This window comes from Triturus cristatus, chromosome 6 (genome assembly GCF_964204655.1).
Source record: "Triturus cristatus chromosome 6, aTriCri1.1, whole genome shotgun sequence".
In the NCBI taxonomy this organism is placed as follows: Eukaryota; Metazoa; Chordata; class Amphibia; order Caudata; family Salamandridae; genus Triturus; species Triturus cristatus.
Window position 1 is genome coordinate 1859727749 of NC_140589.1, and position 12905 is coordinate 1859740653.

The 12905-nt window shown below is 44.5% G+C and overlaps 1 protein-coding gene across 1 annotated transcript in view; it reads right to left on the reverse strand.

The window, feature by feature from the left end:
* Nucleotides 1-1705: 1705 nt before the first annotated feature.
* The window catches only part of LOC146822215 (uncharacterized), a 37271-nt gene continuing 26071 nt past the window's right edge, over nt 1706-12905 (reverse strand). The window contains exon 5 of the mRNA XM_085613368.1: nt 1706-2539. Coding sequence (XP_085469494.1) covers nt 2532-2539 — 8 coding nt within the window. The 3' untranslated portion in view covers nt 1706-2531. The remainder of the gene's footprint in view (nt 2540-12905) is intronic.

A 12905-nucleotide genomic window follows, 5' to 3' on the forward strand; every position in this document is an offset into this window, starting at 1 on the left:
CACCATGTGTTTGTAAGGTAATTACAAACATATGGTGTCAAGCTCGCTCCCGCAAGGAAATCGCCAGACGTGCACGCGTTGCCATTGAAGGCAATGGAATGCGTGCACGTTTTTAGGGCAAAAGCTGCATCGATGGCTAAAGGTCTTTTTCCAAGCAGCGCATGCTGCTGCTAGGCGAGACCTAATGACTGCCTTACACGTTCCCTGCACCAGTGTCATTTCTGGCAGTGATACAGACGGGAAGCTTACAAACCTATCTAAGCACACGTAGACACGACAAAAGTGTTTGGAAGTTACGAGCACAATAAACACTGCCGCCTATGATTTTCAGAAAGCCTGGTTTCATATACAATCCTCGTCTAAACGTAGTGCCTCATACTTACGGGATGAACAGTGGGGACAATAACGAAAGCGCCTCTTTACAATTATAAGACATTACTGATTATTTTCTACTCAAGAAATTGTCCATACCGTAAGCGGACAGTACCAAAAGCGCGGCTTACAGAATAAAAACACCACAACTGCTAACTCTAGAAATACCTGTACTATAATAACAGCTGCACTAGTTAGGTGCTCAAATACACAGCACCAATAAGAAGGTACGAGAACGTACTGCCTCACTGCGAAGCGTAATTTCTAGCTATCGTGGACAATTTATTGGCATTAACCTATTCCTCTTGCAAATGACTTACTGCATTGTTTCTTAAGAACATAAGATGTGTATACTTCCAATTCCCACATGATCATTTGGAGCATGGTGGCACATAGGTTGTGAACGTTTTTCAGCAAATGCTTTCGTACCGTTTTGAGCATCACATGTCACAGGATGAGAGAGCAACTCTTGTTAACTGTTTTCATGGTCTTTTTCCCTCTCTAGTTACAGGTATAACTCACATATAACAAGTCATTGTACTATTAAGCACAAGTAAGAAGAAGGGTGAGTGGATTACTTACCTATGCATGTTACGAAACAGTAAATGTGCAACCACTTGCTCCTGAAGAAAGCCCAGCGACCCGTCTGGGCACCCAAGGGCTGAAACATGTCAAAGACCCGATCATGATGCTTCTCACGAAATGATCCTTGCGGAAAACCAAGATATGCCACAGCTACGACTTTCACATGAATAAGGTTTTTTTTTAAAGAAGGTAAGATCCCTAGGCCCTGGCTATAAACAGGACGAGTGATTCATTCTCTTTTGTATTCTAATCCACTCCACCCATGGCCGACATGTTGTTTCCAGATGTAGTGGCCATGATGGAACTTTAAATAAAACAATTATATACTAAGCACAATACCATTGCAAGATGGACACTCACTGCTAAGTTCAGTTTTTAACCTATTTTGATTGCAATGATAGGATCACCATGTTTAAACACCAATAATTTCCCATTTGTCTTCTTTTTAAATGTATTTTGCATATACTTATTGAGTTGCTGTATGCATTTTGTTCTGCATGGATGAATGGGTGAATGAAAAAATGACCCTATGGTTAATGACTGGATGACCAGGGCCAAGGATGAGTAACAAATTGCATGTCCGATGAGCTATTAAGAGCCTACACTTACCAGTGACTATAGACACGCTTTCAGTTACAAGTGAGACCTATTGGGTTTGCCAGTGCTTGTTACCTAACTGATAGATGATGTATTAAATGTGTTTTAAACTGCAGTAGTTTCGGAAAATTTAAGACAATACAAGTTGTATCCATTGTAAGAGCTTTATTTGCGATGCATTGCTTTATTCACCTTTTATTTGAGAGGATGTGCACACACAAAGCCATATCATTGACATGAAGTAATACTATTAGAGAAGATTGACAATGGAATGGGTGATTGCTAGTAATATATGTTACTCATGCTATTAACATTAGACCTAACCTATCATGCACTGTCGTTTGACAAAAACACAATAGAGTGGCAGCCTGTGTTTGTGTTCTAAACTTGTCTACCACTTCAGCTGGTCTCCCTGAAAATAAGAAAAACATCTTTAAAATGATTACAATGTTTGCTATATTAAGATACTAAACACATGCATATTCAAATATTACTGTAGGAATGGGCGAATTACGATTGTAATAGTCGTCCTAGAGTATTTGAAGAAGAATGTGAGCCACTGGCGTAATAACAAGTGTATATGTGCGTATACATCATAAATACATGCATGCATGCACACAGCATAGGGAAGACAGAAGCATATGGGTAAAAGAACATCATGTCATACTAATAGGTACTGTCCCAGCAAATCACAAGGCCAAGCCAGGAATACCCATGCTATGTTGCTCACATCCTCACTCTGCACTCCCCTGCTCAAGCATATGAATAAACAAATCCCTAAGACATTATCCTTCCATAATTCTATCCTATGAAGCAGTGTGATACTCAAAGCAAAGTCCACCCTCAAAATCCCAAGGAGGCCATGACTTCTTTCTGTGGATGGTGCATTTCCTGTTGCGGCAGAGAAGGACACGATGGACCACAACCCTTCTGGACCAATGAGTGCACCGTGAACTTCAGTTGTGGCTGGATGCAGATTATGGGGCTACAGGAAACAAAAAAGAAGAGTGAAAGAGTTGAAAATCTAGCAATGTGCATAGCAACACACCCATAAAATCTCACTGTAAAACTTTCCTGACACATAGGCTTGTAATAAGTTAGAATAAACAGAATACTAGAAGCCAAATGTATTAAAGCACTTGAGAACATTCTTCAAAACTTTTTTTCTGATACTTTCTTTTAATATTTGTCACAAGCCACATAAACTCTTGCAATATCGACATGATTAGGATAAAAATATGGATTACAATTTTTTTGTAACTTGCAAGAACTAAACGGATTGCCTCTATAGTGCTAGATATGGGAGAGTGACCTGCTTCTAAGCTCTCCCAGTTCTGAGAGATAATGTGACTCATACATAAGGGGGATATTTATGAGAGGCTTGCACTGCTGGAGCATCAATTGTTATGTCCCTCCGAGGGCTCAAACCTCTCAAACATATTTATGAGGCCATGCAAAGCCACTTTCCTTGGCACTGAATGCTCTCATAGACATGAAGTAAGGCACAGCAGCGCAAATTGCTGCGTAGCCTTATTCTGCACCAGGGAGGGATTCCATGGGTGTTACAGTGGGTTTTCGCACGTAACTCCCATGGGTTTTGACACATTTCCAGATTTACTTAATCACTTTATCCTGGGCAAAAGAGTCAAAACTTTAAGCCTCCAGGGGTGAGGCAAACAAGGAGAAATATTTTTATTTCACCTAGTTTTTCCTCTTTACATGTGTGCTGCATTCTGCACCATGCATCATGGAAAAAGAAAAATGCCGCTCAGGACTGTTTTTTCGCAGAAAGGTGCCCCTTCCTGCAGCACAAACACAATTCAGAATGCAACGGAGGCACTCTTGCACCTTGGTGCAAGGGTGCCTACATTGGCACTAGGCATCCAAAACAGCACCAGCGCAGGGAGAAAGGACAGGAATACAACGTATTGCTTAAATATGGTGGATCCCTATCCTTTCACATTGGTTAGAGCAGCGCAGCAAGAAGACTTGTGGTGCTGCCCTATGCCAATTCCCAATAAATAAGCCCAGGGGGACTTGTCTAGGATGGCACAAGGAAGTCTAATGGGGTAGATGGTGTTCCAAGTCAAAGTGGTATTTTTCCCTTCTCTAGCTGATCCTAACAGAGATCGTAGTTGATCGACAGCACCAAATCCATAAGCTTCTAACCTGAATATCTTCCCCAGCTTCAAGATACAGACTGCACCTAATACAAAATCCACATGCCATCTACTGTCTCTACATACAAAGCCAAGCAATTCTACCCAGAAGTCGACTCGTTTGACACCCCTTAAAAGTGTTTGTTGTGCAGCTGCCTGCAGGACATTTCCTACCAACTGGTTTAAGCGTATTTTTTATTTGCTACGGGTGACATGCCCCTTTGGATTGTTTACGATAAAATCTTGCCCGCTTAGTTGGGTTTGCATTTTTAGATTGACTCCTTCTCTCCCATAGAGCACTACATTAATCTGGAAATGGGACACAGTCAAAGAGTACCTCCACTCATAGTGGGCAATGACTACTGAGGGGTAGGTGTACCTCCCGTAATTCTGTGTAGCATGACCATGTAGAATTAACAAAACATTCTGCAAGAATATGTGGAATTACTCAAGAAGAGTAATTATGCATGTAATGCTATTTTCTTAATGAAGAAATGCCCCCCTTGAGCCCAAAAGTAATGGACAATGCATTGCTCGTCACAAAGTAGTGCTAAATGCACCAGAATATGAACAGCAGTGCGTCCACCCACTCACACCTACTAACTGTGCACCTGGGGCACAATTTTACTCCAACTTACTCTTAACATTTAGCGCTAGTTTATTAGTAGAAAATGCATCTTTGCATCTAACTTGACACTGCATGTTACGCTAAGAATATAGCACTAAATGCAACAGAACACGAACAGCAGCGCGAGCAACCGATTGAGCCTTATCTGCTTCTCCATGACATCTCCCTCAGCAACCAACTGCCAATGCCTATGGACTGGACCATGCACGCTGCCATCCTCAATGACTCTCTGGGTCCCTGTCCTCCATACTGTGCCCACCCAAAACCCACCATGCAACAGATCTCATCATCTGGCAACATCTGAATTCCAACCTAGAGGCCATGGTTAAATTAAACATTCAACTGAGAGGGAACAGGGTTAGCATATTTGTGTAGTTTTCTACATAAACACTGTGCCCATAATATTCAACATTAACCCTCAGGCAAACCAGGCCTTAGAAGTAAATGCACAATGCATTATCAATTGATGCTTATTATTGTAAAAATATATAATATACTTGTTATCAATTTAATGTAATGTTGCAGTGAATGCGGTGTGACCATAGGAAGCGGCAGTGCAAATGTATCAGTTACACTGAATCCAATATTTCAGGGGTTCTCTTGGGGGTACAAGAGGCAGGAAGGACATAGAACTAGTGGTGCCCGCATTGTATCCCTGAGGCGGAAGCCCAGGGAAGCTTTGTAATTTTAACCACCGTCATTTTAATATTTTGTACTGCTCAAATCCTACCTGCTGCTACGATCCTTGCCGCATCCTTGTCTTGCCGCACGGGTCCCCAAGCGCTGTCACCTCCCTCTTACCGATGCAGTCGAGTTGGGGCTGCTGTTGGGTGGGGGTCGCCATATTGGAGGAGGAGTGGGTCGGCAGTCTAGTGCTCGCCCCTCCCGCCAATCAACAGTACAAAAGCCGCGCTGTTTGACCTGCGCTCTTACTTGCCCGCATTGTATCCCTGAGGCGGAAGCCGGGGAAGCTTTGTCATTTTGACCACCATCATTTTAATATTTTGTACTGCTCAAATCCTACCTGCTGCTACGATCCTTGCAGCATCCTTGTCTTGCCGCACGGGTCCCCAAGCGCTGTCACCTCCCTCTTACTGACGCAGTCGAGTTGGGGCTGCTGTTGGGTGGGGTTCGCCATATTGGAGGAGGAGTGGGTCAGCAGTCTAGTGCTCGCCCCTCCCGCGAATCAACAGTATAAATGGCCACACCCCTCAGGAAGCGCAGCGGACGAGCGCAGCGGGCGCGTCGACTGCGCGCCTAAGGTAAGCCCGTCTGAGCCCGTCCGCACCAGACCGGGCCACGGGTCTGGGACTCTGGTATCCTCTATTCTTGCACCAATTAGCTACTCACAAAAGAGTCTTCTCCAACTTAGGAGGCCCACTTTGGTCCCATGCCTCCACTCGCTCTCCCCAACCGACCGACACACAAGCTGCCACCACTGTTCATTTAGCTTGAAACCCCCCATCCCCCCAAAAAAACTCTGGGCTAAGATGGCCCTACTTAATTGTAGATCCCTCCCCAAACACTGCGCAGAAATTAATTTACTTCTGTTAGAGACAGACCTTGAGGTTCTGTTCCTTACAGAGACCTGGATTAACACTGCCTCGGACCCTGATATAGTCCAAGCACTGCCACCGGGGTATCTAATCAAACACCATGATAGACCATCCCGGATAGGGGGTGGTGTCGCCATCATTTTTAAAACACATATATCTTGTCATTTTAGAGACAGCCCTATCCAGGATTGTGAAAATATCCACTTTTCTATTCACCTTTCCCCGCTTAAAACACTTTCAGGCATCCTTGTATATCGGCCGCCAGGACCACAAGGTCAGTTCGCCTATTCTCTAGTGGAAACTATTATGTCCCTAGCCTGCCTTTCTTCCAACTTCACGGTTCTAGGAGATCTTAACATCCACTTTGATGACTCGGTAGACAAATTAGCGGCAGACCTCAAGGAAGACTTAATCTCCCGGAATTTTAATCTGAAAAACCAATACCCTACTCATACTAAGGGCCATCTCCTGGACCCCATCTTTACAAACATCCCCGAACTGATTGCTTCTGAGCCCCTTCCTATTCCCTGATCAGATCACCACTTGGTTCCCTTCAAGTACTTGATCTCCATGGAATCCCCAACCAGTTCCCCTCCCCAGGCTCATTCCCGCCCCAGGTCAAAACTGGATATAGAAGTCTGGAGCAGCACACTATTATCCACCACTCCTCTCCTTGACCCAGACCCAACTGTGGCAGACCACCAATTTCGCTCCTGGATCGTTAACTCCCTCAACGCAGCTCAACCCAAAAAAATTACTCCCTGGTAAAAAGGAAACTTTTAAATCTCCTTGGTTTACACCTGAGCTGCGTGAATTAAGAAAGAGCTGTAAAAAACGTGAGCGCCTCTGGAGAAAAGACTGGGAAACAAAGAGCAAAGGAGAGTACTAAAAAACACCCAGGCCTCCTACTATGAAGGTAAAATACGAGTTGCAGCCAACTCCTCCAAAGAAACTTACCGGATCATCCGCTCCTTGATGAAAGCCCCAGATCCTCTGCCCACCATTGATCTCTCAGGCTCCAGATGTAATCAATTAGCCGAGTTCTTTTCCTCCAAGATCACTAATATTTTAAAAACACTTCCCTCCCAGTTCACCCCACCGGACTCGCTACACTTTCCCACTTGTCCTGACGCCCCTCGCCTCGGCTCCTTTTTGTCAGTATCCACAGATACACTACTTACCACCTTATTCTCAATAAAGAGTGGAGCTCCTACAGATCCAGCTCCCATAAATAAACTAAAATTGGTTGCCCCCATTGTATACCCCCTTCTCACCAAACTCATCAATGCCTCCCTTACCCAAGGTATCGTCCCTTCAAATTGGAAAAGAGACATAGTTCGCGCCCTTTTGAAGAAACCTCATCTCGACACTTCTGATCTGGTGAACTTTAGGCCAATTTCTCTCCTCCCAGGCATCAGTAAAGTGGCTGAAAAAGTTGTGAACCAGCAACTTTCGTCTTTCCTAGAGTCCAACAACCTCCTCCGGCACTCCCAGACAGGGTTCAGACCAGGTCAGGGCACTGACACCGCCCTTCTAGCCGTGATCGAAGAAGCGAGAACCATCTTGGACACAGGAGGATCAGTGGCAGTGATCCTCCTAGACCTAAGTGCTGCCTTCGATACTGTGGACCATAACATCCTTGTCCACCGGCTCTCCAGGGCAGGAGTCATCGGCTCCGCTCTGGACTGGCTTAAATCCTTTTTGGAACACAGGACCTTCGAGGTAGCCGATGGACACGTACACTCTGGAGCGCTCCCCCTCCAGTGTGGGGTTCCTCAGGGCTCTTCCCTGAGCCCCACACTCTTTAACGTGTACATGTCCCCTCTTGAAGATATCGTGTCACCTTTTGGAATAAAGGTAGTCATGTACGCCGACGACACTCAACTAGTCGTCTCTTTAAACCAGTCAGCCCACTGTATGGAGAACCTGGCCTCTTGCCTTCAGAGCATCTCCAAATGGATGTGTGATTCTCGCCTTAAACTTAACGGAGAGAAATCTGAGATACTATTACTCGGGGATCCACGCAAACTCCCCATTTCTCTCTCATGGCCGCCTTGCATGGGGATTCCCCCCACTCCAAAAAAGGAAATCAAGAGCCTGGGCATTTGGTTGGACCCAGATCTCAATTTCAAAGCCCAAGCAAGGTATACCGCTGGCACCTGCTTCGGCCTTATGCGGACAGCGAGGAAGATTTTCTCCCTGATCCCTCCCCAGTCCAGAAAGCTTTTAATTCAAGGCCTGATTATCTCAAGACTGGACTTTGGAAATGCCCTCTACTTGGGCGCCCCAACCTCGGTTATCAATAAATTGCAGCAAGTCCAGAATGCAGGTGCTCCGCAAAACCTGCCCTCAAATTACTTCACTGGCTTCCAATTCAGGAACAAATTGCCTTCAGAACCCTCTGCATCACGCATAAAATCTTCTACGGCAGAGACCCACCCATATTGAGACCTCTCATCACTCCCCATCAATCCATTAGACAGCTGAGATCAAATACCCTTTCCCTGGCCAGCACCCCTAGAATAAGAAGAGCACGCTCAGGAGGCCATCTCTTCGCATTTAACGCCCCTAAGCTATGGAATGCACTTCCCCTTTCCATCCGAACGGAAATGAACCTGCTGTCCTTCCGTAAGCGTTTGAAAACTTGGTTATTTCCTTAAAACACTTTCTGTATCTCGACATTTGCCTACTCCCCTTTCGGTCCCCTCCCGGATCTAGCAGGCTAAGCATCAGCGCTGGGATGCCCCCGGGTAGCTACGCGCTTTATAAATCCAAAAAATAAAATAAATAGTGGTAGGGTGGGAAGTCAATCTAAAAGAAGAGGTGATGTTTCAGCTTCTTCCTGAATTGCAGGAGGGCTGGTGCTGTTGTGGGCATGGGATTGATCTTGCTGTAACATCAGAATGTTAAGAGGGGACTAGTGAAGAAGAGAATTAGGTCTGTTGGATGCAGAACAAAAAGGAGACTATAGAAGAAAACTCACGCAGGTGTAGAGCTTGGATCCTAGTTGAGCTGTGTGACATTAGGCACATTTTAATTGGTCACTAATTGTCACACACTATGGGGATAAAGTGCTGCAATATTGTTTTTAGATCTCTTGCAGGTTGCTCTGTAAATCAAGTGATCACTTTCATATACCCAGCAAGAAGCAACAAAAATAAAGGTTGAAATGTAAAATATGCAACAGTTACATGACGGCATGCTGATTTGCATCTCCTCCATGGGTCTTGGAGCTTCAAGACAAGGTTTTTGCAAGTAAAGCTATTGATATATGCTGAAACTGAGCATTGAGGTAAGCACCCAGAGTGCCTGTTAGTGAAGGTTTTAGACCACACACCACACGAGAGTACAGGAATTTTTATTAAGAGATTTTAATTAATTAGGCAGGAGAATTGTGTCATTCCCCATTTCTGGATGAACAAGGTGCTGAATAGAGAGGTTACTGTGAAGGCTCAGCAGACTCTGTCCCTAGATTAGACGGTATTCTGACAAGATGATTAGTGCACTGATGTCTCCTTCAACATTTTAGAGATGGCTTAAAGCAAAAAGGAAACAAGCCTGACAAACAGGAGAGGTTTTTACATAGACCCTTATTCTCTGCACCCAATTTGTGAGCAGCATAGACAAAATTAATAAGACTCAGTGTTAAACATGAGTGAGAAATCAATCTATATGAGGTGCAAAATTGAGCGCTGTTAGACCGGACATCCTTAGGGTGGTCTTCTCCCCAACTTTTTGCCTACCTCCTCTATGTTTCTGATCTTGTTTTTGCCGGCTTTAGGACTGTGTACACTTTACCACTAGTAACCAGTGCTTGTGCTTGTGCTCACTCCTTAAAACATGGTAATAATGGCTCATCCTTAATTGCCAAATTAAATATACCTATAAGTCCCTAATAAAGGGAACTAGATGTGCCCAGGGCCCGCAAATGAAATACTACTAGGGGGCCTGCAGCACTCATTGTACCACCCACTTAAGTCACCCTCTAACCATGGCCCAGGACTGCAACTGCAAAGCCCATCTGTGAAGTTTACACTGCCATTTTGACGTGCCAAAATAAGCCTCTTGCTGGGCCCAAACCTGCCCTTTTTAAACATTTTTCACTCCAAAGATAGGCCCTGGACAGCCCAGAGGCCGGGGGGCAATGTATTTAGAAGGCAGGGCATGTACTTTTAAGTTTTACATGTCCTGTTGGTGAAAAACGCCTAAAGTCGTTTTTCACTTCAACAAGACCTATTACTCCCATTGGATGACATTGGGATTACCTTATTTCATCTTTGTGATTCATAATCTGGAAGAGGTTAGTTCTTCGAATTTGGTGTCTCTGGACGCAAAATTTAAAATGCCAACGTATGGTGAAGTCACATATTATATTGCAGTTCTAAAAATGCCACTTTTAGAAAGTTGAAATTTTCTTAATTTAGCCATTTTATGCATTTTGCTAGTCTCTGAATAGAAGTCTGGGATGGGTGACAGCTGGGCTTTGTGCATTTCTTCTAGACAGCCACACACAAATGGAGCTTGGGTGTGACTTGAAGGGTCATCCACCTCCTGATGGGCCATCCTGGGCAGGATAGGAGGGAGGATCATGGCACAGCCTCACACCTGAATAGACTGTGTCCTGTCTGCACACAAATGGCTGCATACTCCTGTGTAGTGAGTCTGGAACCAAGGAAGGAAGGGAGGACCTTGGTGTACTTCAAAGACCCACTTCAAAGGAACAACTGGGTATAGGCATTGCATCTCTGACACCACCACTTTATTACCCTTCTGGACCCTATGGATACTCTGCCTGGAAGAAGGACTACTATGCTGCTACAAGGACTGCCACTCTGGTGGACTGCTATTCTGCTGGACTCCTGGTTTGCTGTGCTGACCTGCTGCCTCTTGCCTGGGAGTGAGAAAGACTGGACCTGCATCTCTCTATCCCAGGACCCAGGGCCAGCTGACTAGTCTCCTGTATTATGAAGTCCCAGGGACATAAAAGACTTCCAATCTACCTGCATTGTCACCTGGACTCTACCATCTGTGAATTTTCCTTGCCAAGTGGTACCACCTCAGTACTGGACCCTTGGAATTGAGGGCAAAGGTGCTTCTTCAGTTAACCCATGTATCCTCATCAGTGCATCTTTGCTTTTGCAGGGATCAAAACCGATGCACCTTTGCCTCTGTGTGGACCGGAACCAGTGCTTCCTCGTCGCCTCATGGAGTGGCCCCAAACCATTGCCTTCTGAACCAGAGCATTACCCACAGAATTGATGCATACTCTGCTGTAGGAGCAGACCCAACGGATCACATTAGGCCCAGGGCATCGCTCTCAGAACTGATGAATTAACAACTTTGCGTGGAGAAAAACAGCTGATCTTCTGTTGCAGTATTGGAACCAATGCATTGTCTCGGCAGCACTTCTCAACGTCCTTGACATCGACACAAGGTACTTTTGATAGACAGGCCTAACTGCATCCCTGTATCCTGCCCACGGTCCAGCGCAGTCAGTGTGAACTCTTGACGTTGTCACAGTCCGACACAATCATATATTCCTGATTGCTGCTTCTTGCTTCTAAGTGCTTTTCTACAGTTTATTCTCTGAAAATGTATAACTCACTTTCTCCTTAGTGGATGTGTGAACCTAGGTGTGGTATATTTTTAATGTTTTACTGTTTGAAGCATTGCACAAATACTTTAAACCTTACCTCTTAAGTTAAGCCTTACTGCTCTGTATCAAGCTACCAGCATCCGAGCACAGGTCAACCTAGTGTGCATTCGTAACTTACCCTACCTAAAATTGTGGTTTCTGCTTTGACAGGGTCCATATATCTGCCAAACCCAATTTCTAAAAATCCCTCTGACTGTGTTTCCATTCTCCTTTCAATCCATCTTCCTTCATTCTCTTCATCCTTTCTTTCATCTAACTTCACTTCTTTCTCTCTCTCATTTTATCTATGTATCCTTCTTTTTAGTCATTCATCCAAACTTGAACTCACCCATCCTCTGTCCAGCCCTCTCTACGTCTATTCAAACTTCATTGATCAATACATCTCTGCATCTATTCATCAATTTCCCCATCCATCCTACCTCAATCCTGTTCTAAATCCTCCATCCATGTCTGCATTCATACAAGTATCTCGATATCCACCTTCTCGTCACCCTTCCCTAATTCCATCCATCCCTGTAATTCTTCCCCTACTCCACAGCTGCATTTGATATTCTGGCACAGAAGAATTCCTGAGCTTTTATTTGCAGAATAGAGTCGCTGTTCTAGATAAGTGGAGCTGTAAACATTGTTTATTTAAATGGTCACTTTATACTCAAGGCAGGGTGCAAGCCACAGATGTTATATGTTAGCCCCTGTCGTCTCACAGACTCATATAAATCCTTAAACTTAAATACATTGCATCATCCTGTTGCTTCCCTCAACCCTACACACATCATCCCAGCACAAGTCTCTAAAGCCTGCGCCCTTCCCAAATCTACTGAGTGAGTCCACAAACCACATGGTACACAAATATCGATACCACAATTTTTACACCCATTTATCAATCTTAAAAAATATTCCCCCACTGACACCCCCTGGACCCAAACAATACTCATTCCTAACTAATTTTGCCTCCTTGCTACCATTATCCTCTACCTACCACTGAGCCCTAAAAACTACTTACTAGCTCTATTCTCTACCAATGCCTGAAATCTAAAATCTCCATACAACCATTATTCTCTACACAACCCAGAGCCTACAAAATCCTTAGTATCAATTTTCAGTACTCTTCTCCCTAAAAACGAATTATTAAAATGGCGTAAAATCCCATCCTTGCATCCTAAAAACGAATCAGTACAATTAGGTATATACCAGTGAAAACCATGTTTTTGGGAGAGAGCACAAGCACCTAAGCACTGGTTAGCAGTGGGAAAGTACAGAGAGTCCTAAGGGCAACAACAATTAATTCAGGAAAGAGTGGGGCAGTGAGGAGGTGAAATGTTTGGGGTAACCCTGCAGAGAGGGCCATTTCT